Source organism: Rhinatrema bivittatum, chromosome 18 (genome assembly GCF_901001135.1).
Source record: "Rhinatrema bivittatum chromosome 18, aRhiBiv1.1, whole genome shotgun sequence".
In the NCBI taxonomy this organism is placed as follows: domain Eukaryota; kingdom Metazoa; phylum Chordata; class Amphibia; order Gymnophiona; family Rhinatrematidae; genus Rhinatrema; species Rhinatrema bivittatum.
This window is the reverse complement of record NC_042632.1, coordinates 55,621,918-55,648,667: the sequence shown is the minus strand read 5'-3', so window position 1 is coordinate 55,648,667 and position 26,750 is coordinate 55,621,918. Positions and strand designations below refer to the sequence as shown.

The 26,750-nt window shown below is 42.1% G+C and overlaps 1 protein-coding gene across 1 annotated transcript in view; it reads left to right on the top strand.

Moving 5' to 3' along the window:
* The first annotated feature begins 11,327 nt into the window (after positions 1-11,327).
* The window catches only part of UBTD2 (ubiquitin domain containing 2), a 56,975-nt gene continuing 41,552 nt past the window's right edge, over positions 11,328-26,750 (top strand). Inside the window, exon 1 of the mRNA XM_029583658.1 lies at positions 11,328-11,493. Coding sequence (XP_029439518.1) covers positions 11,424-11,493 — 70 coding nt within the window. The 5' untranslated portion in view covers positions 11,328-11,423. The remainder of the gene's footprint in view (positions 11,494-26,750) is intronic.

Below are 26,750 nucleotides of genomic sequence, written 5' to 3'. Positions count from 1 at the left end.
AATCAACACAGAGATTCTGGCTTAGGCCAAGCAGCAAAGGAGTCTAAGTATCTGAAATTCTGGCCATGAGAACCTCAAATTGACCCTAGATTGAAGAGACTCTGGGAGACATCTGGACCGCATTTGGAGCTGTTCAAATATGATGGAGGGTCATGAGATCACAAAGAGCACATGGATGAGGTTACATTCTCACAGGATACTGTCTCAACTTCAGGGGCCCCAGTGAAATCAGAAAGTCCTGGAGATCTCCCTGAGGATGAAAAGCTGACAGGACAAAGAACTAACAGAAGATTGGCAGTGAGTGGCAGCACGTGGGCCTCAACTGGGCCTTAATTGGGCCTCAAGGTGGGAGGAGAAACAGGGAAACTTAGATTCAATTTATCTTGTTTTAACACAAGACACATGGTACGTGATCCTCCCATAGATTCAAGCACTTTGGGGATTGAGACTTTCTGTGTTATCTATAAAAAAGAGAACTTTACTAATGTACGGGGAGACACACAGTAGTTCTGTCAAGTGGGAACTACTACTCCATATCTCCCAAAGGTACCAGGATTGCCTTTTGATATGCAATAATAAACTTAAATTTGTTTCTACTAAATTTGGTATGGTACCTTTGTGTTCATGGGGCAGCGCCTTTAAGCTGATTTAAAGCTTAACAGTTTTCAAAGTAAAATAGTCATGTATAATACAAGACTAGAGCTTACAAAAAAACCCAAAACTCCGTCCCATAAATATCCAGCACTAGCCATTCATGCTCATAGCAATTTAATATATTTTTGAGCTTGCTCTTTTGTTTTCAACATTAGGATTTTATTGTTTGCAAAGACTTTAATTGTAGCTGGAAAGATAAAGAAAATCTTTGCACCTCATCAATGCAAACTGGAACACAAGGGGGTCATGCTCCTGTGGGCTTGTCACTTTTTGGGAGAAGTAATTAAACAACAAAAGTTGTTGACCTTTATATTCTAGGACATCTCTCTTCTTTTTAAAAGCTTGCATTATTTTAACTTTGTTGGCAGAGTTGAGAACACGATCAATGACTGGTCTTGGTCTGGGTGTGATCTCTTTTAAGGAGCCAATTCTGTGAACTCACACTACCATCACTGGTTCAGTCAACAAAGAAAGGCCCAATGCCTCTGGCAGCCATATTTGCACTCATTCCGGCAGTCCTATGATTCTTAAATTATTTTGTCATGCTTGCAATCAGTCTGCCAATGTTGTATTTTCTTTTTCAATTTCAGTTAATTGTGTCATGAGTTGATCTGTCAAAATCTCCTGCACAGATATACGATTTTCAAGATCAGAAATCCTCTCTTTGTGTTTCTCCATGCCGTCCTGAATTTCATCCAAAAACGATTGCAATTTTGACAGCCAGTCTTCTAAATTAGCCAAGATTGGTTTGGAAATGTCCCGAACGAGATCATCTTTCTAGTCAGTCATAGTTTTCCCAGCTTAACCGCCATGTTACTTTTAGGGGTCTTCAGTTTATCCTTTGAGAGTCTCTTTGAATTAGTAGGCACACCAAAGACTGAATCATTTAAATACCAAACCTTGGATCATCAAAAGGTTTCCAGATATAAGGATTAAATGAAAAATTAGTCACAGGAGAATATTAGTAATCACATTCAAGGAGGCCCCTCCAGAGTTCTCCTGAACACGACCTCTCAGTGGTTCCACGTCACCAGAAGTCCAACCCATGATATTCTAATCCCACATTTGCTTTATCCATTTAAATCAAAAGCCATGTCTCATGGTTCTGATCATATTACTTACTTCAAGGAGTGTCCCAATAAAGAAAAATGCTGCTTATGACAATAACAATGAGAAACAGATAATTTCCTGACCAGCAGTTATAATGCCTTTTCTCAGACACAAGCTGCTGCAATTTTACCATGTATGATATATAAATTATGCTTCTATATTTTCGATAAATCATCAGAGCAGTGGTACTTCACTACAACTCCTCACTAGGAGTTGTACTTCACTACACTAGGAGTGTACTTCACTATACTAGGAGTGGTACTTCACTACAACTCCTCACTAGGAATTCCTCAAGGTTCCTCCCTGTCCCCAACTCTCTTCAACATATACCTTCTTCCTCTAAGCCAACTGTTAACCAACCTTCAACTGAAACATTTCCTATACGCCGACGACATGCAAATTCTGATCCCCATCAAAGAATCTATCACCAAAACACTCAAACACTGGGAAAACTGCCTCCAAGAGATCACCCGACTCCTCACAAACCTAAACCTGATACTAAACTCAGCCAAAACAGAACTCCTCTTTATCACCCTGGAAAACAGCAATTCCCCACAAAGTGCTCCAGCCAACACCATTGTTACCCATTCAAGAGACCTAGGAGTAGTAATAGACAACCACCTGAATCTAAAAACATTTATTAACAATACAACCAAGAACTGCTTCTTCAAGCTGCAGGTACTAAAAAGAATGAAACCACTCCTTCACTTCCATGATTTCAGAACAGTCCTACAAGCCGTAATATTCTCCAAGATAGATTATTGCAACTCCATCTTGCTAGGTCTCCCATCCTCATCCATCAAACCACTTCAGATGCTCCAGAATGCGGCAGCTAGAATCCTGACAAATTCCAGAAGAAGAGACCACATCTCTCCCATTCTAATTAATCTACACTGGCTGCCAATACACTTCAGAATTCTACACAAGTCCATCACCATCATCCATAAAACCATCCATTCCCAAGCCCCTCTCAACCTCCAAATCCCCCTCAGACTACACACATCATCCAGACCCATCAGAGAAGCCTACAGAGGTTCCCTGCTTGTCCCACCAACTAAATCTACACACCATCTAGCACTAAGAGACCGGGTCTTTTCTACAGCAGGCCCCTCTCTTTGGAATACATTACCACCGGATCTCAGACTGGAACCATGTTTATTAATATTCAGAAAAAGGCTTAAGACTTGGTTATTTAAACAAGCCTTTCCCGAGTCTAACTGAGTCACTAATATCCATTAAGAGTCCTTACTACACAATGTAAATAATTTACTTATGTAAAGATACTGTACTACACAATGTAAATAATTTACTTCTGTAAATATTTTTTATTCCTGTCTCCTTCCTCCCCCAGTTCCAGCAACCCTGTTATATTGTAACTTTTTGTTTTCTTCTGCACTTGTTAAATGTTTGTGCACTTGTTAAATGTTTGTGCCTTTAATAGTCAGTCAGTGAATAAAACAAGTTAGACTGTTTGCATTTTTAAATAGTCAGTCAATAAGGTAGCAGTAGGTAGGCAGTGAATAAATAAACAAGTTAGACTGTTTGTATTTAGTCAGTCAATAAGGTAGCAGTAGGTAGTGTGTTTATTTTTTAAAAGTCTGCCTGACTATTAAAGTGTCCTCCAGACTTTTAAAGAGCTAAGTGTTTTATTTAATAATAACTGAGTGCATTGTATTGAAAAACAAAAAAAAACACAAAAAAAAAAAACCCCCACAAAAAAGTAGCCAGAAGCTAGAAATAAGCTAGGAGCAGTATATACCAAAGTAAAAAAGTTGAATAGTTCAGCTCCGTTACTCACCTTGGAAAGGTGTTGAGGTAGTGTGATTAGGTTTGAATAGGGAACAACATTTGTTAATCAAGGGAGCTGTGAGTCACTCAGGCTGACTAACTAAAGTTAGACTGTTTGTAACCTTTAAAAAAAGGAGATAGAGCAGCTTTTAAACTAGAACAAAGGGGAAAGCCGACAGTCGCTCAGCAGCGCATGGTTCGGAGAGATGTATCTTTAAAGGATACTAATGATGCATTAGAATTAGGGCATCCCGACAGTGAGGTTCCAATAATTAGAAAAGTAGTCCAAGTGCCTGTAACTAAAAACTCACCTGAGCTAAAAAATTCTAACTTATCCCTATCAATTAAAAAGCAGAATAAAAATACAAACAAAAAACAAACTTTGAAATGTTTGTATGCTAATGCCAGAAGTCTAAGAAGTAAGATGGGAGAATTAGAATGTATAGCAGTAAATGATGACATAGACTTAATTGGCATCTCAGAGACATGGTGGAAAGAGGATAACCAATGGGACAGTGCTATACTGGGGTACAAATTACATCGCAATGACAGAGAGGAGCACCCGGGAGGCGGTGTGGTGCTTTATGTCCAGGATGGCATAGAGTCCAACAGGATAAACATCCTGCATGAGACTAAATACAAAATTGAATCTTTATGGGTAGAAATCCCTTGTGTATCAGGGAAGACTACAGTGATAGGGGTATACTACCGTCCACCTGGTCAAGATGGTGAGATGGACAGTGAAATGCTAAGAGAAATTAGGGAAGCTAACCAAATTGGTAGTGCAGTAATAATGGGAGACTTCAATTACCCCAATATAGACTGGGTAAATGTATCATCGGGTCACGCTAGAGAGATAACGTTCCTGGATGGAATAAATGATAGCTTTATGGAGCAATTGGTTCAGGAACAGACGAGAGAGGGAGCAATTTTAGATCTAATTCTCAGTGGAGCACAGGACTTGGTGAGAGAGGTAACGGTGGTGGGGCCACTTGGCAATAGTGATCATAATATGATCAAATTTGATTTAATGACTGGAAAAGGAACAGTGTGCAAATCCAAGGCTCTCGTGCTAAACTTTCAAGAGGGAAACTTTGATAAAATGAAAAAAATTGTTAGAAAAAAACTGAAAGGAGCAGCTACAAAAGTAAAAAATGTCCAAGAGGCGTGGTCATTGTTAAAAAATACCATTCTAGAAGCACAGTCCAGATGTATTCCACACATTAAGAAAGGTGGAAAGAAGGCAAAACGATTACCGGCATGGTTAAAAGGGGAGGTGAAAGAAGCTATTTTAGCCAAAAGATCTTCATTCAAAAATTGGAAGAAGGATCCAACAGAAGAAAATAGGATAAAGCATAAACATTGGCAAGTTAAATGTAAGACATTGATAAGACAGGCTAAGAGAGAATTTGAAAAGAAGTTGGCTGTAGAGGCAAAAACTCACAGTAAAAACTTTTTTAAATATATCCGAAGCAGAAAGCCTGTGAGGGAGTCAGTTGACCGTTAGATGATCGAGGGGTTAAAGGGGCACTTAGAGAAGATAAGGCCATCGCGGAAAGATTAAATGATTTCTTTGCTTCGGTGTTTACTGAAGAGGATGTTGGGGAGGTACCCGTAATGGAGAAGGTTTTCATGGGTAATGATTCAGATGGACTGAATCAAATCACGGTGAACCTAGAAGATGTGGTAGGCCTGATTGACAAACTGAAGAGTAGTAAATCACCTGGACCGGATGGTATACACCCCAGAGTTCTGAAGGAACTAAAAAATGAAATTTCAGACCTATTAGTAAAAATTTGTAACTTATCATTAAAATCATCCATTGTACCTGAAGACTGGAGGATAGCAAATGTAACCCCAATATTTAAAAAGGGCTCCAGGGGCGATCCGGGAAACTACAGACCGGTTAGCCTGACTTTAGTGCCAGGAAAAATAGTGTAAAGTGTTCTAAACATCAAAATCACAGAACATATAGAAAGACATGGTTTAATGGAACAAAGTCAGCATGGCTTTACCCAGGGCAAGTCTTGCCTCACAAATCTGCTTCACTTTTTTGAAGGAGTTAATAAACATGTGGATAAAGGTGAACCGGTAGATATAGTATACTTGGATTTTCAGAAGGCGTTTGACAAAGTTCCTCATGAGAGGCTTCTAGGAAAAGTAAAAAGTCATGGGATAGGTGGCGATGTCCTTTCGTGGATTGCAAACTGGCTAAAAGACAGGAAACAGAGAGTAGGATTAAATGGGCAATTTTCTCAGTGGAAGGGAGTGGACAGTGGAGTGCCTCAGGGATCTGTATTGGGACCCTTACTGTTCAATATATTTATAAATGATCTGGAAAGAAATACAACGAGTGAGATAATCAAATTTGCAGATGACACAAAATTGTGCAGAGTAGTTAAATCACAAGCAGATTGTGATAAATTGCAGGAAGACCTTGTGAGACTGGAAAATTGGGCATCCAAATGGCAGATGAAATTTAATGTGGATAAGTGCAAGGTGATGCATATAGGGAAAATAACCCATGCTATAATTACACGATGTTGGGTTCCATATTAGGTGCTACAACCCAAGAAAGAGATCTAGGTGTCAAAGTGGATAACACATTGAAATCGTCGGTTCAGTGTGCTGCGGCAGTCAAAAAGCAAACAGAATGTTGGGAATTATTAGAAAAGGAATGATGAATAAAACGGAAAATGTCATAATGCCTCTGTATCGCTCCATGGTGAGACCGCACCTTGAATACTGTGTACAATTCTGGTCGCCGCATCTCAAAAAAGATATAATTGCGATGGAGAAGGTACAGAGAAGGGCTACCAAAATGATAAGGGGAATGGAACAACTCCCCTATGAGGAAAGACTAAAGAGGTTAGGACTTTTCAGCTTGGAGAAGAGACGACTGAGGGGGGATATGATAGAGGTGTTTAAAATCATGAGAGGTCTAGAACGGGTAGATGTGAATCGGTTATTTACTCTTTCGGATAGTAGAAGGACTAGGGGACACTCCATGAAGTTAGCATGGGGCACATTTAAAACTAATCGGAGAAAGTTCTTTTTTACTCAACGCACAATTAAACTCTGGAATTTGTTGCCAGAGAATGTGGTTCGTGCAGTTAGTATAGCTGTGTTTAAAAAAGGATTGGATAAGTTCTTGGAGGAGAAGTCCATTTCCTGCTATTAAGTTCACTTAGAGAATAGCCACTGCCATTAGCAATGGTTACATGGAATAGACTTAGTTTTTGGGTACTTGCCAGGTTCTTATGGCCTGGATTGGCCACTGTTGGAAACAGGATGCTGGGCTTGATGGACCCTTGGTCTGACCCAGTATGGCATGTTCTTATGTTCTTATGTTCTTATGTACAAAGTTATCGCACCCCCCTGTTATCTGTAAACCGACATGATATGATTGTATCATGAATGCTGGTATAGAAAAGCTCTAAATAAATAATACAGATTTTACATTTCGAAGAGTATTTTCAGTGTGAGAGTCTTCTCCAGTTATAAAAGCAAGCAATAAGGTAGGTGCGGGAGACCGAGTGGAGTTCCCCGGCTGGAGACAGAATCCACACTGACTTTAGCCTTTCTGGTGTAGATAAAACTTTATTGAGTAACACAATACTTCCAAAGCCTTCACACCTTCTGTATAAGTCACTTACATACACAGGGTTGTAGGCTGCCTTGCTTCAGGTCAGAGTACTTTCACTCCCTTCTGCTTTCGACAAACTGTTTTACAGGAATTGTCGTCCTCCTGGAGGCATAGGGGCCTACTGAACAGAGCTGGGCTTGCACTCTCAACCCAACCCCAACTGGGTCCCGCCCTTTGGACTCTTCCTGCCCCTGCAGGGTCCCACCCATAGAACATTCTCTGTCTATGGAATTAGGGTGGACCAGGCTTTTAGCCTTGTCCTGCACATGCTCAAAGGGACACTAGGGTCACTGCCTCACAGTAGGACATACATTAAAGTTTGTGGTAGGAAATAAAGAAGCGGACTGGGAGGGAACTTCCTTACACCCAACCCTCTCCTTCCTCCCTCTTCCTCTCTCTTCCCCAACCCTAAACTAACCCTACTTATCCCCATTTTTTAAATTTTGGTACTTACTGCTCCTCCCGGCCCACCTCCTGCCCCGCCCCTCCCCGCCCCTGGCCCACCCCTTTCAGCAGGCCTGGCACTTGTGCGCATATTGGGGGTTACACACATAGCCGTATCTGAAATGTGCATGGCGTGCAAGGACCGGCCATGCGCGTAGCCCCAATTTTTACACGTGTAGGCCTTTTAAAATTTAGACGTTAATTGGCATCTCAGAGACATGGTGGAAGGATGACAACCAATGGGATAGTGCTATACCAGGGTACAAATTATATCACAATGATAGGGAGAAGCATCTTGGTGGAGGGGGTGGCACTTTATGTCTGGGATGGCATAGAGTCCATCTAATTGAATCTTTATGGGTAGAAATTCCATGTGTGTTGGGTAAGAGTATAGCAATAGGCATAAACTACCGTCCACCTGGTAAAAATCATGAGATGGATGATGAAATGCTAAGAGAAATTAGGGAAGCTAACCAAATTGGTAGTGCAGTAGTAATGGGAGATTTCAAATACCTCAATATTGACTGGGAGGAATAGCCTAGTGGTTAGAGCAGTGGACTATAGACCAGGGTTCAAGTCCTGCTGTCGCTCCTTGTGACCTTGGGCAAGTCACTTTACCCTCCATTGCCTCAGGTACAAAAACTTAGATTTTAAGCCCTCTGGGGATAGAGAAATGCCTACAGTATCTGAATGTAAACCAGTGTGTGATATCTTGATTGAGATCAAATGTTGGTATATAAAAATAATAAATAAAATAAATAACATCAGGACATGCTAGAGAAATAAAATTCCTGTATGGAATAAAGGACAGCTTTATGAAACAATTGGTTCAGGAACCGAGACAAGAAGCTATTTTAGATCTAATTCTTAGTGGAGCGCAAGATTAGGTACTTGTGACCTGGCTTGGCCACTGATGGAAACAGGATGTTGGGCTTGATGGACCCTTGTTCAACCCAGTACGGCATATCTTATATTCGTATGTAATGGAAGATGTAGTAGATAAGATTGACAAACTAAAGAGTATCAAATAACTGGGACCAGATGGCATCCACCTGACTTCGAAAAGAACTAAAACATGAATTGCTAACTTGTTACTAGCAATCTGTGATCTATCATTTAAAACAGTCACAATTCCTGAAGCCTGGAAGAGTCAATGTGATGCCAAATTTTAAAAAGAGCTCCAGGGATGATTGGTGAGTCATTCTTAAAACACTGGCCATATAGATAGACATGGCTTAATGGGGAAGAGTCAACATGATTTTAGCCAGGGGAAATCTTATCTTACCAATCTTTTAGAATCTTTTGAATTTGTAAATAAACACGTACATAAAGGTGAGCAAGTGATAGACTTTATTTGGATTTTCAGAGGGCATTTGACAAAGTCCCCCATGAGAGATTCCTCAAGAAATTACAAAGTCATGGGATAGGATGTAGTGTTCTATTGTGGACTTATAACTGGTTAAATGTGAGAAATAGCGAGCAGGACTAAATGGCCAATTTTCCAAATGGAGAAAGGTAGTTACTGAAGACAAGGGAACACTCCATGAAACTAACAGCCAGCAGATTCCAAACAAATCATAGAAAGTACTTTTTCACTTCAGTACACTATCAAGCTATGGAATCAGTTGGCAAAGAATGTAATGAAGGTGACTACTATAGTGGGGTTTAAAGGAGGCTTGGACAGGTTCCCGTTAAAAAAGGTTCATAACACATTATTAGCTAGGTAGACTAAAGAAAGCTATTGCTTTCCCTGGGAGTGAGTAACAGGGATCTGCCAGATACTTGAGACCTGGATTGGCCATGTTGGAGACAGTAAATCGGGTTTGATGGAACTTAGTCTGATCCAGCATGGCATTTCTTATGAATGCACTTGTAATAAGTTATTAGAATCCTCTAAATTGAGATTAATTGGAACTGTAGTTCAGAGCTCCAATCAGTCATTGGTGTGGGCACAATGTGTGATGTGTACGGCTGCCTCAACATTGAACTAAGGAAACACAGAATGTAAGCCGAGAACTCTGCCTCACTTCCCAGTATCTGCTTTTCTTTGGATTTAGTATATATTTGGATGTTCTCAGAGCCAGGAATACAGCCTGGCTCATATAAGTGCTGAAGTCAGCTTCCTTTTGCTGTCAGGGATTAGAAAATGTGTGGAAATAAAGTTAATAAAATATCTATTTATTGGACTAAATACTTTTCTCGACTAGCTTTCAAGAATTGACAATTCCGTCCCTCAGGTCCAAAACAAGAATGAGCAAAGAATAGTATTGCCAGAAAATACAAGTGAAGACTAAAATGGATTATAGTGTTAGGAGAATGGTGAAAGTGGGGAGGGGTTGATGTGAACAATGATAAGTACGGTAACAGGCAGTGGAATTTTTCTGTCTGGTAATGAGTTAAAAAAAACAGGTCTCCATTAAATCCTTTCTTATCTAATCATTTTAATCTCAAATGTCTTAAGTTTCTGCATAGTTTTGAATTTCCCTTTTAGTAATCTCATTGCAAGATCACTGAGGCAATGGTCTGGTCTCAAAAAACATTCATCCCAAGGGAAGATCCAAGTTGATGCTGGAGGCATGAGATGCTCCTCTCCAGCTCTGCATTTTGTGGTTTATTTTTCTCTCTTATTCTTGCTTTGAGTGGAAGAGTAGTTTAGTGGTTATAAAGCAGGGTTCAAATCCTATTGCCATTCCTTGTGATCTTGGGCAAGTCACTTTACCCTCCTCCGCCTCAGGTACAAATGTAGTACCTGATTCACTAAGAACTTTTCCCAGACACAACTTGGGAGAAAAGCCTTAATGAATCTGGCCCAATTATAAGCCTACAGTACATGAATGTAACCCACTTTGAAGCATCAAAAAGCTGAACATCAATGTTATGGCACATTTCATCCCTTACACAGTAACACAAAGTAATGATGGCAGAAAAGGACCAAATGGTACATCCAGTCTGCCCAGCAAGCTTCTTATGCTACCATAAGAAGTGAATTGGCCACTGTTGGAAACAGGAGGCTGGGCTTGATGGACCCTTGGTTTGACCCAGTATGGCACCCGACTCCTGTCATTTTCTGCTACATCAGACTAACATGGCTATCCCTGTGAAGAGTTATCATAATGTTTTTCATTAAAAAAACCCAAAACATTATGTAGGGTTCTGTGAATATGAGGTGATATGGCAAATCTTTTTTACACTATCACCGGAAAGAAATGTATGATGCCTTAGTGTTTTCTGACAATTACCATCTTTGGCTCATTCTGTTTTCTGGAAGAAGAGTCAGATTCCAAAGCGGGTCAAGAAACGAATTACGTTTGTCCAATAAAAAGTGACTACGTTTTTTGTTTCTTGCATTCAAGTGGCCTAACATATAGTAACCACTGCACTTTACCCAGGGATGGGAAGTAAAAGAGAGCTCACAGCAGGACCCCACCCAGGCAGAGCAAATAAAATCCCCGAGCCCCCAAAACTGCGCCCACTCCAATAGAACTGCTCCCACAGACCGCCGCCGCGTCCGATGCAGCTTTATGACGTCACAGACCGAGACGCGCGCCTGCGCGAGCTCGGGGGCGGAACCACGGAGAGCGTGCTTCCCTGGGCCGGCGCGTGAGGGGGGGCGGAGCCACGGAGAGCGTGCAGCTCTATGCTGGTGCGAGGGGGCGCGTGCGCGTTTCCGCGCTGGCCGCGGGGGAGGGGGGGGAGGGCAAGAGGCGAAGCGGCGGAGAGCGTGCGAGGGAGGAGGCGGCGGCGGGAGGACTGGACGGTCGCGGCTGCCCCGCCGGGCCCCATGGGAGGGTGTGTGGGCACCCACCACGACTCCTCGGGCAGCCTGAACGAGAACTCGGACGGGACCGGAGGTGAGCGGGCGGTGGCGTCTGTGGTGCCTTTGTCTAGGGAGGGGACGGGCCCCGCGGGGGTCGCGGCTGCTGGTGCTGCAGGGGCCCGCGGGCGGGCGGGCCGCGCAGCCTTTGCACGGATGTGCCTTGGCGGGTGGCTTCGGGGAGGCGCGGCCGCTTGCTTCTCCCCTGCGCCGGGCAACTTGGGCAAGTTTCAGGGGGAGCTCCTGCAGTCGCTGCTCTCTCGGGCAGGGAGGGGCACAGCCCCAGGCCCGTATATATATATATGTATATATGTGCATATACACGTATATGTATATAGTGCACCTCTGCCAATAATTTGCATCCTTTTTCTCATCGCTCTTATTTTGCACCTCGGCCATTATAAGGGCCAAAAGCAAGGAAATGGAGCTGTGCAGCGGACTTTGCAGGAGAGGGATTACTTAGGCGTTCGAGGTGTAAGTCTATCTGGAACATTATTAATGCATTAATGGGCTTAGTACAGCCAGACCACATTTAGGAGCTTTTCACCATTGTAAATATTTGTAAATAAGATGTAATGCAAACTTTTAACGGTGAGTTGCAGAATCTTAATGGCACCAAACTGCTTAATGTAAAGAGGAAGGCTTTCCTTAATATGTTTGTAAAAGGGCATTGAAATTATAGACATGGAATGACCATTGCTATATCAGCATTACTAAGAGGTTAAGCTACCTATTGTACAGCTTCTCGTTTACAGCTTCAGCCAGGGATAGCATGACGAGTGTGCTAGAGAATCTAGGTTTAATGAGCCTTTCTTAGGATGCAGTGTGGAAGTTACTAAAAGTCCTTTATTCATTGTTCGCTATCTTGCCCAAGAAATCTCCCAAACCAAATCCCCAATGCTGGCCAGGCATTTTCAAGGGAAAGGGAGCTGTAGAAGGAGAGATAAGATAAGGGTGAAAGGGGTAGAGTCAAAAGCTAGAACAGTTTCTTCATCTCTACTGTTTCTCAACTACTAAGAAAAAATGTATATTCTCAAAACTCTACTGTTCACAATTACTTTTAATTGCATTTTATTATGATTGCATATTTTGTAAACAGTTATGATGGCTTTACCGAATAACGGTATATAAAACTCTACAAATAATAATAATAATTGAATTGGGTGGTAGACGGCAGAAATGACTTTTCAGTGCAAACAGTGACGACAAAAGCAGTATTGGAATACAAGAATATATGGAATAAGCACAGAGGATCTCTGAGGAAAGGAAGGGCATAGTTTAACTGAGAAGGAAGAGAGGATGGGCAGACTATACTTGTTATCATATTCAATTTTTCTATGCAGGCAGCCATGCTCTGTTGCAAGAACCTCTATAGAAGAGAAGAAATGCAGCCCTATAGATAACTAACTTATTTTTTTTGGATTTGTACACCTTTCAGCACTTCACTGTGGATTGTTTACCTACTGTAGGATTTCCTTGTCTTCAAAGGGCTCACAATCAAAGTTTATACCTAAGGTTATGGAGGACAAAGTGATTTGCACAATATCACGAGGAGCTGCAGTGGGATTTGAAGCCTGGCTTCCCTGCTTCGCAGCCTGCTGCTCTAACCACTAGGCTACTCCTCCATGCCATAGAAAAATATGATATGATCGACATGCATGAATTGCGGTTTACCTTGGTTTTGTAGTACAAGGCTAAAAATCCATGCAAGAAGTTGCCTAGATGCCTAGCATTTGGGGCCTGGTCCCTGATGCCATCTCACCTGACAGGGACTACTGCTGGGCCAGACAGAGACATAATCTAGAGAGAAGTGGGCAGCAGAATGGGTGGGAGAAGAGAGAACAAACGCAAAAAAGTAAAAGAAGAAGAAAAAAGTTTAATAAAAACAATTAGTGGGGGGGGGAATGACTTTTTTCTTGATTTAAAAAAAAAAATTGGACCAGCACCGAAGATTTCAGAAAACATTGCCACTCTTGAATGTTATTGCAACATTAGATTCTGTTCTGCAAAATTTTTGAGCCTGTGTGAAAGTTTGGAGATGTTTGACTCAAGCATTTTTTTTCTCATGTCCCAAGCGAGATATTTGCATTGACTGATATTTGGCGTGGTCTTGCAGAGATTGACCTGTCCACTGTTTTTACAAACTTCTGAATTTTGCAGAATAGAAGCTGTTTAGGTTAAGAGCTTAATTCTGCTGCAGTGTTCTGTGATTCATTTATGGGGGTTAGATTTGTTTTGAGAAGTGTTTTTGAAAGATTCCTTTTACATTGAAAACTACAGTTTTGTTTTCCACCTTTCCTGTGGTTGAAGATCTTTGAATTTATTTAGTTGCTCAGAACAATGAAACTATATCATTGTTGCCAAGTTTCGTTTTCAGATGTCAAAGATACACCATTTTCTTTTTAAGTCTTTATTAAACTTGCAAGTGAATATAGGTATTTGTAATGTTTAGAAAATATGCATACTTGCGTAGAGAAGGGCACATTATGTTTGTACTGGATTTTGATTCAAATAAAGTAAGTGTTTGAATAGAATTATAGATTGGTGGTCAGGACAGGAATGGATTATTTCAGGCTAGACTCTTTTTTTTTCCCCCCCTCATAGACACAGAATAGGAAAAAAGCCCTAGTAGATCAGGCCCTTTGTGAGAAAAAGACCTACATCGGGGTAGGCAACTCCGGTCCTCGAGCTCTGCAAACAGGTCTGATTTTCAGGACGTCCACCATGAATATGCATGACGTCTTTGCATACAGTGGAGGCAGTGCAAGCAAATATGTTATGCGTGTTCATTGTGGATATTTATTTATTTTATTTAACATTTTTCTATACCGACCTTCATGGTTAAATACCATATCAGGACGGATATCCTGAACCCCCAGGCCTGTTTGTGGCACTTGAGGACAGGAGTTGCCTACCCCTGACCTAGATGCTTAGTGCAGTGTGTATGCAGTGGAAAAGTAAACAATTCAGCCTGTATAGCTGGTACCCGTCAGCATGGATTCCTGGGTTAATTTAGTTGTATATCAAGAGCTTCTAAACACTGTTCTGAAGAAGAATGACTTGTAAATGTAACCTGTGAAATGTCATTACTTCTCTTGTTTGTGTTGCTTTCAGTAATTTCCTGGTGACTTTTCTTTGCTGGCACTTTTTTTGTGACTTATTAACATGTTTTGGTGAAAGATCTGAATATTTTTGTATGTGATAGTTGTATTAAGAACATACTAAAATCAATTTCTGTGTATGTATATCAAGACTTATCAAAGGATGTTGCTCTATATGAACCAGTGGCGTAGCCAGAATTGATTTTTTGGGTGGGCACAAGGTTAATATAGGTGGGCACAAGGCATGCAGGTCTACTAGTTGTTTTCTTACTGATAAATAATGCCATATACTGCACCCTAGAATGGCTTTCTAAGTAGTTTGCAACAGCCATTATGTGTCATGTATGAAACTTTAAAATAATTTACTTCAATTATTTCAAGTATAGAAAACAATCAAATCCAATCATATAATAAAACAAAAATTAATGTATTCTTTCATGAACCATCTTTGCAGAAACCCAGAAATCTTCGTAAATACAATAAAATATAATTAATCATCAGAACAGGTGCAGCGCAGAGCTAGGGCAATTCACATTACAAGTAACATGAAAAAAAAAATTCAAATTCTGGTGTAATCTCAGCAAAAAATAACCCTCCACTGCTATTTTGTGAAGTAACAAACTCTTGCAAAGAAAGAGGCATCTGGAACCTTGCCAAACAATCACAGCACTGACTCTCAGGATTCAAACAGCAACCTTATGAAAAAGCAGCAATGCAAATACTACACCAGGCCCTAGAACATTAATACATCACCTACGGGAATAACAGAACAGGCTGGACTACTACTACAGAGAAACTATATGCTAGAAATACTCATTTCTGTCACAAACAGGCAAAACTGAGACCGACCCTTACCTAATATAGAAATAGGGAGACTATAAATTAGAAACAGAAACATGTAGATAAAGCCAAAATAGAAAGCCTGAGAAACTAAAATGTCTGAACAGTGGAATACTTAAGAAAGAGCAAAATACAAAAATATAAGAATGCACATTCCCAAAGATGACATATTTAAATTGCTAACATCTCTCTCTCTCTCTATATATATATATATATATATATATTTTTTTTTTTTTTACCTTTGTTGGTCCTGGTCTCTCTTTCCCATTTTTTCTCTTGTCGCTCATTTCCTAATTCCTCTTCAGTGTCTTTTCTACTACTGTCTTCTTCCCTTCCACACACACACACATATATACATAAATGCTTTCTCTCACAGACTCCCTCACACACTCAGGCTCTCACTCTCATATGCTCTCCCCCCCCCCCCCCCCCAGCTCACATTCTCTGCAGACACACATACAAGCTCTCACTTTCTCACCCCTCCCCTCAGAACTCCTACACCCAGGCTTATATTCTTATGCACACACAGACGCACATCCAGGCACCCATTCTCATCCACACACACAAACCCATTCTCCCATTCTCACCCACACATACACACATTTACGGTCCCATTCTCACCCACACATACACACTTTCAAGCACCCATTCTTACCCACATATTCAAGCTTCCATTCTCACCCACACACACAAACCCAGGCTCCCATTCTCACCCATATATATACACATTCAAGCTTCCATCCTCACCCACATATTCAAGCTTCCATTCTCACCCACATATTCAAGCTTCCATTCTCACCCACACACACAAACCCAGGCTCCCATTCTCACCCATATATACGCACATTCAAGCTTCCAACCTCACCCACATATTCAAGCTTCCAACCTCACCCACATATTCAAGCTTCCATTATCACCCACACACATTCAAGACTCCATTCTCACTCCCATACACACCCAGGGTCCGATTTTCACCCACACACACACAAGGCTCCCATTCTCATCCTCACATACACATTCAAGCCTGTGCACAGTTTCCGCTTCCTCCCCCCAGAGCAGGAAGGTCAGCTGGCCTCTCCTGCTGCCACTGGCCTCCTGCTATCTTCGGGCCGTATGGCCGACCGATCTTCCTGTTTGGGGGGTGGGGAGGAGAGCGGAAGCGCAGCGCACAGTTTCCGCTTCCTCCCCCCAGAGCAGGAAGATCAGCTGGCCTCTCCTGCTGCCACTGGCCTCCTGCTATCTTCGAGCCATACGGCCGACCGATCTTCCTGCTGGGGGGGGTGAGCGGAAGCTGTGCGCGGCGCTTCCGCTCTTCTTCCCCCCCCCCCAACAGGAAGATTGGTCGGCTGTACACAGGAGGCCAGTGGCAGCAGGAGAGGCCAGCTGATCTTCCTGCTCTGGGGGGAGGAAGCGGAAACTGTGCGCTGCGCTTCCGCTCTCCTCCCCCCCCCCAAACAGGAAGATCGGTCGGCCATACGGCCCGAAGATAGCAGGAGGCCAGTGGCAGCAGGAGAGGCCAGCTGATCTTCCTGCTCTGGGGGGAGGAAGCGGAAACTGTGCGCGGCGCTTCTGCTCTCCTCCCCCCCCCCCCCCCCCCCCCCCAAACAGGAAGATCGGTCGGCCATACGGCCCGAAGATAGCAGGAGGCCAGTGGCAGCAGGAGAGGCCAGCTGATCTTCCTGCTTTGGGGGGAGGAAGTGGAAGCTGTGCACGGCGCTTCCGCTCCCCCCCTCCCCCCGCAAACAGGAAGATCGGTCGGCCATATGGTTGTAGGACCGCTTCCCCACGTGTGCCGTGATGGCGTGCCAAGCATGGGTTCTCCTCTTCACTGTCGCGGGGATGGGATCCCGCGACAGCCTTGCAGTTCTGGTGTCAGTTGGGTGGGCCTGGGTCTAAATTGGGTGGGCAGCTGCCCACCCAGGCCCACCCGTGGCTACGCCACTGATATGAACATAGGTTCCTTCCTTCCTTCCGTATGTCATCTTTGGAAAGTTCTTATGTGGGTACACCAAAAATGATCACAGCCTGCAAGGCATGACACTTAAAGAACTTAGCAAGCTCGTTCAGCCTTTCCAGCTTATTGAGATTCCGAAGTAAAAACTAAGAGTAAATGTTAACTGGAAGCAGCCAGATACTGATTACATAAAACTGTACATATATATTTGTTCTAGTTAAAGGAGTGTCGGTCTACAAAGAAATCCCGTTTTCTCCAATACCAGTACAGCTACGAGACCTCTGCACTAAGTACTTTATACCCAGCTCTTGTACGTCGCAGGTTAGGCTAAAGCTATTTATTGTGAGTTATAAGTGACACTACAACTTCAGTTGAGTTATAATTCTATAGCATTGTCTGAGGATCTGCCTGTCTTTTATTTTGTCTTAAGTATAAATCGAATACCTGAAACCTCTGTTTTGCTGAAGTCTCGAAGCTTGCTGACTGCACCCGCCTATATAATAATCTGAAAACTACACACATTAGTTTGGTACCCCATAAATGTTTGTGTATTTACAGTGACTGATGTACACTCAATCTGTCCTGCTATGACCTCAGAGCCAGGTTATGGTACAGATGGTGGGTTTGTGTCTATAAGGACTAATGTGGTCTGTTCTATACCTTCATATGTAAAGCTCCTCAGATTTGGTATTCAGCAAAAAAAAATTTTTTCCCAATCCAAGAAAATATAACTGCTTGCTTTTCTCCAAAGCTACAGCCCTTCAAGTGTGCATCTTGTAGTAAAAAGCTGACATGGTCATGGCTGTTTTTCCACTGAAGAGTGGCTGAAAGATCAGTCGCATATCATCCTTTACACTGCAAAGGGCTTTGGGCATTCTGATGGTGTGGAAAGTCCCCATGTGATAGTCTTCCAAGTAACATTATGATTATAGTGTGCTCGGCAAACAGTTCAGAAGTGCCTCATTAAGTGGAAATAAATTAGTAAGCATTGACCTTTTGCAGAATGTAGGTCATGGAACTGGAGCCCCCGTGAGTCATTGGCTTCCTCTGATGTGCCCCCTCTGTTTTTTATATTCTGATGTGCAATGAAGCCCCAGGAAATGCAAGGAACCTGCTTCTGATTGTCAACTGAACAGAGCAAAGATAAGGGGAAAACAATTTCTGAGAGGGCTTGCATAGCTTCCATATTACTGGGTACAATGAGTACCAGCTGACTTTATCAATCTGCATCAACAAATCTTTTTTTTTGGCTAGCTACTTTTTGTAGGAATTAAGAGTTTACTTAAAACTTTCAGGAAAAAGTCATGTCATAACTTGTCAGGGTTTCATGCATTGCATAAGAATCCTTTTCACCCTTTTACCTGACCTGATGAAGACCGGATAACACTGGAAAGCTACTCACAGATGTATTAAGTTAGCCCAATAAAAGGGTTCATTGACCTTTAATCCTCCGTCACCCTTTTAACATGTTTGTTTATTTACTGGTTCCATTTATGGATTGCCCTCTTAAAAGTTTGAGGCGATGTACATCAGAAAGTCATTCTCTATAAATGTCACTCCTTGGGGGTAATTGTTAGAAGCGCATAAAACATGGCTTTACATGCGTAACTGGGCTTTTTAAAAATTGCTGTGGGGTTGTACTGGTGTAAGAATGCAGGAAAATAGTTTTGCACAGACTTTGCTGCATATTGCAAAGAGGCGTTTCGTGAATGGAGTCGAGATGGGGAAATCTCGTCAATTCCATCCATCCCAATGCTCGCTCTTGAATGTCCACCTGGAGCCTTCTACCTGCTCTCTAGCAGCTGTGCTGCACTTAGGTACGTGTGGCCCTGCTGTGAAAATTAGGGCCCAGGTGTATCCACAGACTTCATGAATCAGGCTAATATCGTTTGCTAACACTAAAAACTAGATATGCCAGATGGTGTTGACTGGGTTTGACAGCTCCCGCAATAGATACTTCTTGAGGTGATTAACACACACTATAGAACAGTATCATCATCGTCATGGCATTACTAAATTCAAACCCCTTTCTGTGATATTCTTGAGGCTGCTGATACCTAGAAGTCTCGGGGGGCCCGATATAATAAGGTAGGCATGGCTGAACCTGCAGTTGTGTGCATGGTTTTTGTTTGCAAACTTTACTGCTGACACAGCAAAGAGATTTGCCCAGAACATGTAGGTCAACATTCACTCATGCAAACGTAATGCTAATAGTTGCATTAGCTATTACCTCTCAGTGCAAAGAGGTGTTTTGTTTTGTTTTTTTTTAAACACTAGCATTGTAACTCCCAGTCAGAGGTGGAGTAAAGATTCCAGGGCTAATGTTAGTCTGTGGTCAGAAGCTGGAGTTCCAGTGCTAGGGCTTGGAGTTGGGATTTTTTTGTGTGTAAAATGTGATTTATGCACACAAATCATTTCACTACAGAAAACATTTTTTAAATCATGTTTTATAAACAGAAAGCATTCTTTGTGGCCAAAGCATGTTTTATGTGCACAAAATATAAATTATTTCAGTAAAATGCTGATAATTAGTAAATTGTTTAGAAGTAAGAGAGAAACATGACCCTTGGATTACTGAGTCAGAAGAGAGCCCATGATTCTTCTTACATTACATGCATCTGGAGAAATAACTTACTTTTTGCATATTAAGCAGTTGGAAAGTTCTGCAATTGAAATAGATCGGAGCAAGTGTACTGAAGATTGTTGAGGTTCATTAGATCTCTGTGCTGGCTTTGCTTTCCCTTACTCAAGAATCCCACGCATCGAGGGACTAATCACAGATTTTCCCCATAAACCTACATGTTCCCTACAAAATAAGAGCTCTTAAATTAACACTATTTTTAAATCTGAGAGGGAGATCACTGACTCGGGGTCCGATGTAAGATGCAGTACAGTTAAACCATGTGCTGACATTCAGCACGCATTTTTTAACCATGCGATAAACGTAACTCCTGAAGCAGTAAGCAAATGGTATGCTAATACATCGTGCATTAAAGAGCCCGCAACCTTGACTTAAGATGGGCGCTCGACGTTTTGCACAACCTGAGCACACATTTAACTCGGTGAAAAAGGAATTTCTCATTCTCATGATTTATCCTCAAAAAAAAAGCATAAAAAATAGAATGTAGGTAGTTGCAGTTGCTGGTCAGGATCATGTTCACTTTGCCTTTAAATGTCTTAAATGCCGAAATATTAAGTGGATACGAGTGATCAGTTATATGCAAATTGTCTAAGTAAACCCTGGTCAGTCATTACCTTGCAGTGAGTTTGGAGTATTTCAGTGATGCCTATGATTTTTTTTTTTTCTTAGTGACAGTAGATTGGAATTTTTTTTTTTTTTTTTACACAGAAATCATTTCACATAAACCTAAGGTCGTATTAGTCACGGACTTTGCTAGCTTGCCTAGTAACAACAGTCCTTTCCCGTATCAGGAAGTGCACTTGTTCTTTGTCATTAAGTAATATTTCAAATGAATTGTCTGCAGTTGAGCAATTTTAGAATCATTTCATCAGCCTTAAAAATATTTCCTTAGTCTACATGGTCTATAAATACAGGTGTCGGTGGCATATACTATTTTAGGATACTCATACATTTTCATTCAGCACAGAGGACAATATGGCATAATTTGAGTAATGCTAAGGAAAATGCACAGCAAACTGTGTCTATTAGTAATTATTTTGCTTTTTTATTGAGCTGCCTACACCAGCGCACTCTGACCAAATTACATACAGGTGCTTGGGTACTTGCTTCAGAGAGCTTAGTCTGATGGTTGTGCTCAAGCTCACAGCAGGTTGCAATGGCAGAAGCAGATCTCCTGGTTCCCAGTCAGTCAGCATGAACTCCTGATTCTTCAAATGTGGTTAGTGCAGTTAGTATAGCTGTGTTTAAAAAAGGATTGGATAAGTTCTTGGAGAAGTCCATTACCTGCTATTAATTAAGTTGACTTAGATAATAACCACCGCTATTACTAGCAACGGTAACATGGAATAGACTTAGTTTTTGGGCACTTGCCAGGTTCTTATGGCCTGGATTGGCCACTGTTGGAAACAGGATGCTGGGCTTGATGGACCCTTGCTGACCCAGTATGGCATGTTCTTATGTTCTTAGGTAAGCAGCTCTGAAAGCCCTGCAGTTAATACAAAGAAGGTATTTACTGGGAAGCAATGCTTCTACATGACTTCAGCCTGTTCACTGTTTTTCTGAACTTTTTTCAAATTCAGATTTTACAGTGCCTGTGTTAAAGCAGCGGCATATGCACGCCTTCTTAAAAAAGCACTTGGATCTGACAGCAGCTGTGAACCCCTATTGGTTTTGTCTACTTTAGAGACATTGTAGAGTATTTTCTTATATATGTTTTACAAGAGTGTTGAAGACCAAAACAGCTGCCATGCTCAGAAGACTGAGTGATGGATAAATACTGTTTCTACCCAGCTGAAAAGCTCTACCCTTGCAGTCTCTTTATTCCTTCAAGTACTTTGCAGGCTGGTACTGTTCTCTCTTCCAAGGTGGCCGGGTTCTGCTTTAGAACCCCCATGAGCTCTCGGTGGTTGCCTAAGGCGAATGTTCTTTCTTTTGCATAATGCGCATCTAACATAACATGACTAAGCTTGTGGAAAATGCACAACCACCCCTCCCCTGCAAAAAAAACAAAAAAAATTCCCTTCGGAGGCTTGTGGATATCATGTCAAGATGCTATTGAATATAATGCATACCCAGTGCACCGTTCAGCTCCGAGGAGACGCCAGAGGGAGTAAACCAAGTTGCATAAAGAAACATATTTAGTAGTTGACACGAGTCTCTGTTCAACATTATGCACTTGCTAAATACTTTTGATGAAATATCTCCATTTTGATGAATACCACTTCATGCGGATATTGGCAAGGTAAGAGTAACTTCTTACTTATCCAGAGTTCTTCCTTTGGAGTCCTAGAAACTCCAGTGCACATAGCCAGCCTCATCTTGTAAAGAGACAAAAACCACATCTGTTTTTCGTTTGAGTCTCGGGCCTAGATTACACTTCTCATCAACGTTTCCAGGGCCAAATCTCAGAATAGTTTGGTAGAATGGATAGTGATCTGCTCGTGTAATGGGGAAATCTAATTTGGAAATTTAGCAGTACAGACTTGGATGTGGAGTATCTTCCACCCTGGCCTATGGTCTGCATATTTCTTAGGATTTATATCTTTCTGCTCTTAATCTATTTATTATTCCAGATGCTCTGACTACAAAAGAAGAGTATGTTTGTCTTCCTGGCATGGCGTCTGAAATTCTGCAGTTACAGATGTTTGTTCTTAAATGCTAAGAATTATTCACCTTTGAAATTTTTCTTCAGACTTTTTCTTTTATTTCTAAACAGTTTTTTGTAGCCTTGAAGCTTGCAGTCATTTATTTTAGACGTTTTTTACCAGCTCATTTGGTTACTTTCTGGGGTAGAACAAACATACATAATAAAGAAAAAAAAAAAAAGCTATAACACATGCAGATGGAGCCCTATCATTGCACATACCATGAATGAATAACGTCATGTAGATACTGAAGTAGTGTACAAGCCAATGCAACACAGGCAAAATATCTGCTTTCAGCAAGGGGAGAAACTATTCATTTTTAGTTATCTTTTTCTCCAGAAGCTGGGCTAGAAAAGTCTTCACCCACTTTCTAAATGACTGGATACTATTTTTTTTTAATATTCTCAGGAAGAGCATTCCAAAGCTGGGTCCTGCTATGGCAAAAGTTATTGTACGTCTCAGCTAGGTGCACCAGTGGCACGTCCAGAAGATCATGCCTCGCGCATCTTAATGCCCTCGGTGGATTGTGGATCTTCAACAGTGAACAAAACGAGGTGGCCAGCACAGGGCCTTGTGGATCTATGTCAAGATCTTATTCTTGATCCTCCAATGTATAGGTCTGTTTGCAGCCCGTCTTCAGGGTGGGGCTGACCACAGTACGGGAGTCAATATGATCTCTGAATCTGGTTCTTAAAGTAATTTTTAATTACATTGCCAAAAACATGACAGGAAAAGGCAGGAGAATAAACGTACAACAGGTAATAAGGCAGGAAAATTGTATCTCCCAGAATAGCCATGGACCAAGGCGAGGGACAGCTAAAAGTAAAAATGTAAAGAAAAATAAGCATTAACTTGCTGTAGATCAGAGTAAATTCACTTTAACTAAATGGCGCCAAAAGGGGTTTCTTCTGGTCTAGAAGGTAACAAAGCTGGTCGGGAAGAAAAAAGTAATCTCTGTTGGCAGCATAGGAAACCACAGGCTCGCATGGATCTCAGACGAGAAAGGTAGCCCCCAGAGAAACAACTTCCCGTCCCATTACAAGGAAAAGTCTCCTCCTCTCTCGAGTAGTTTTAACCACATACGGATAAATCCAGCTACGGTTCCCATGAGAGAGAGTTTGAGCTTCACGAAATGTTCCAGGCTTGCTCAAATACAAGAGACCAAAAGTTTCTCCCTGCCAGCGTCTTCCGCAGAGCTGTCTGGTATTGCAGACGTGTCTAGTGGTGGTTCTGATGGATCAGGACAGCGATTCTCTTCCACTACACACAGGGGGGGGGGGGGGAACGTGTCAGCAGGGAAACCGAGATCTTAATAAAGTGTTTTTTCATCAAGTCTCTAAGGGGAGTCCCAAGAAGCTTAGGAAAGCTTAAAAACAACAGGTTTAAATGCCTTGAAGAGGTTTTTTCCCCAAGTGAACAGAATCCTTATCCTGTATTAAAGCCGTATTCACCTTCTGAATCTCTTGAACTCCCTTTTCCACATCCACCACCCTGGGCTTTATTGCTTGGAGCCTCTGCGCGAGGACTCCCCGAGGTTGCCAGGCCGTTTTTAGTAGCAGCCCAATGTCAGAGGCGCGGCCGCCGATGGTCTGTTCTTACCAGAGGCTGGAGGGAACGACTCGTGAGAGGAGGAGATGATGATTCGCCAACCGCAGCATCCGATGCGGAAAGGCCCACAAGCGGTGCGTTTGATTCCCTCTAACAGGACGATCTCCCAGGCCGGCTGCAGCTTCCCCTGCCGGAGGACCAGCCGCGTCACTCTCCCTCCGACGCTGCGACAACGGGCGTGCCCGGCTGAGGCGGAGGGAAAAGGCTCCAGGGGGGGCCGAGACGGACGTCCTGAGGTTGCCCCCGCAGGACTCGGTGGTCCTGACAACCGGCTCAAGATGGTGTCCAGCATTTGCTGGCCAGGGAGCGCCTCTGGTAAGGAGGGGGGGATACTGCCTGGGTTCCCCCTTTCCTCTTCGGGGCCACTGAGAAGGAACAATGAGTGAGGGAAACTGAGGAGCCCCAGAAGTGCTACAGCCGCCCTCTGAATCTGCTTCTTGTTAGTGAGAGCAAGCGGCAGCTCTCTCAGTGCAGTTGCTTAGAAGTTTGATTAGCAACGTACCTGTACTTTATTAGAGCATCTGATAAACATGGAAGGAAAAGGAGTTCAGAGGGCGATGATTTATCTAATTAACAATTCCACTGTTTGAGCCCTAGGAACTCGTACAGACACAAAGCAGATGGATTATGCTGTGAGCTTGGAAGCTTCTAGGACGCTGCTTTGCTGGTGTGCTCGGACTATTTTCTGAAACTAGCAACTGTGGTTATTTCTTGCAGTATTTTACAGTGCAGTAAACAGTACCCAGTGCTGCTTGAATTGGAGGGTCCTATCAGCTACTGCAGGTTCAGACTTTGCAAGCATAAATACAGTTGTACTTGGGAAATATCTGTTAAAATAACAGATGGCGGACAAAGCAGTTCCACAGTACTTGGAATGCCTCTGATTTGTTTGATGTTGGAGCAGAATTAGAGACACGTGGAAAATTAGGAAACGTGGCTGCTATTGCATTGCCTGCTTCATATAAAGGTAATCTTCAGATCTAGCACTAAATTAAACTTTCTTTAACTCTTCGGAGTCTGTAGGTGCTGAACTACCATTAATTGTAACGTATTTTGGCAATCAAAAGTTAGAGAAACAGTGCTACTCATTTTCTTACACAACATGGCATTTCCAATTTCTTCACATTTTCTCCTTGTTAGTTTTAAGTAGAGTGGGCCTTTTTTTAAAATGTCTTGTGAGGTCATGGTGGACATAGTAGCAGCGTCTTAGTTGTATCCACTAATGCAGGGGTTCCCTAACTTTCAAGGCTCCTACGTAGTTCCCCTGCTCCCTCTACTCCTTCAGAGAAAGAGCCCTGTCATTCCCGTACTTATAGCCTTCCCTTTATTCCTTTAATTGTACTCCGATTTGTCTCTCGTATCTCTGCACCTCCTTATTTATCCCCTTTTATACCCCTTTTCCCTGTCCTTAAACCCTACCTTCCCAATGGCACCCCCTGCTAGACTATCTATAGTTGCCTTTCTGAACATATAATTTGTAATGTCATGTATAGGGTCTCTGTATGTACTCGTTAAAGATAATGTATATTATTGTATGTAATACATGTTGGAGTGTATAAGGTTGTACACAGTCCCTTACTGAGTGTATAATTTGCAATGTTACTTATTATGTTCTTTGGTTGTTTTTCCATCAGGTGCTGTTCCTATTCTCCTCTTCCTCTTTTTCCCTCTCTTCTCTCGCCCCTTCTCTCTTCCTAGCCGCTCCCCTCCCCCCACCCTGTTTTTTTGTATTTTCCTCCTTCAGTTATATTGTAAAACCGGCATGATGTACCCACGAATGTCGATATATAAAAGCTAATAAATAAAATAAAGAAGGGCTATTATAGGACATTTTAAATCACTGCAGGGGTGGTATTGGCTGTGTGCACTGTGAAGCTTTTGGGTGGGGTGGGGTGGGGGTGGAGAGGCATAACCAGCCCTCGGTTATTTGAAATGCTCAGAAATAGAGGATGCAGGTTTCCCCGGGGGGTGTCAGTGATATGTCCAGAGTTCTAGGAAGCTGGGAATCCTGCCCTCCCCTGCACCTACTCTCTGGGGAGTGGGGGGAAGGGGTGGAAGTGGTGCACCCCTCCCACCACCACAGCTTCTCCCCTTCCCTCTTTCTAGTTTAGTTTATTATATATAACACTATTCCTTTAAAAAATGAAAGCAGCGTATAATCAAATACTAAAAATCAATTACCTAATAATAGTGTAAAGATTGAATATAAAATCATATACTAGACAGGTATCCTAATACTAAAAGTACAATACATACCTGACAAATATATATAACACCTAAAAATTAGACACACAATAGAGAAATGCATTAAAGTCAACAATAGTTTTACAGTTTTTTAATTGGAACTAAATACAAGAAGTTTCAGACAAGTCAATACTGTAGCCTTGTAACAAGAACATACAGAAGTAGTTAATTGATAGCCTTCTGTGAATATGATTTAAAAAAGCAAAACTCAATATTAAACAAATTGGGTAAGCATTTGACTTTTTATATTTTTAGTTCTCA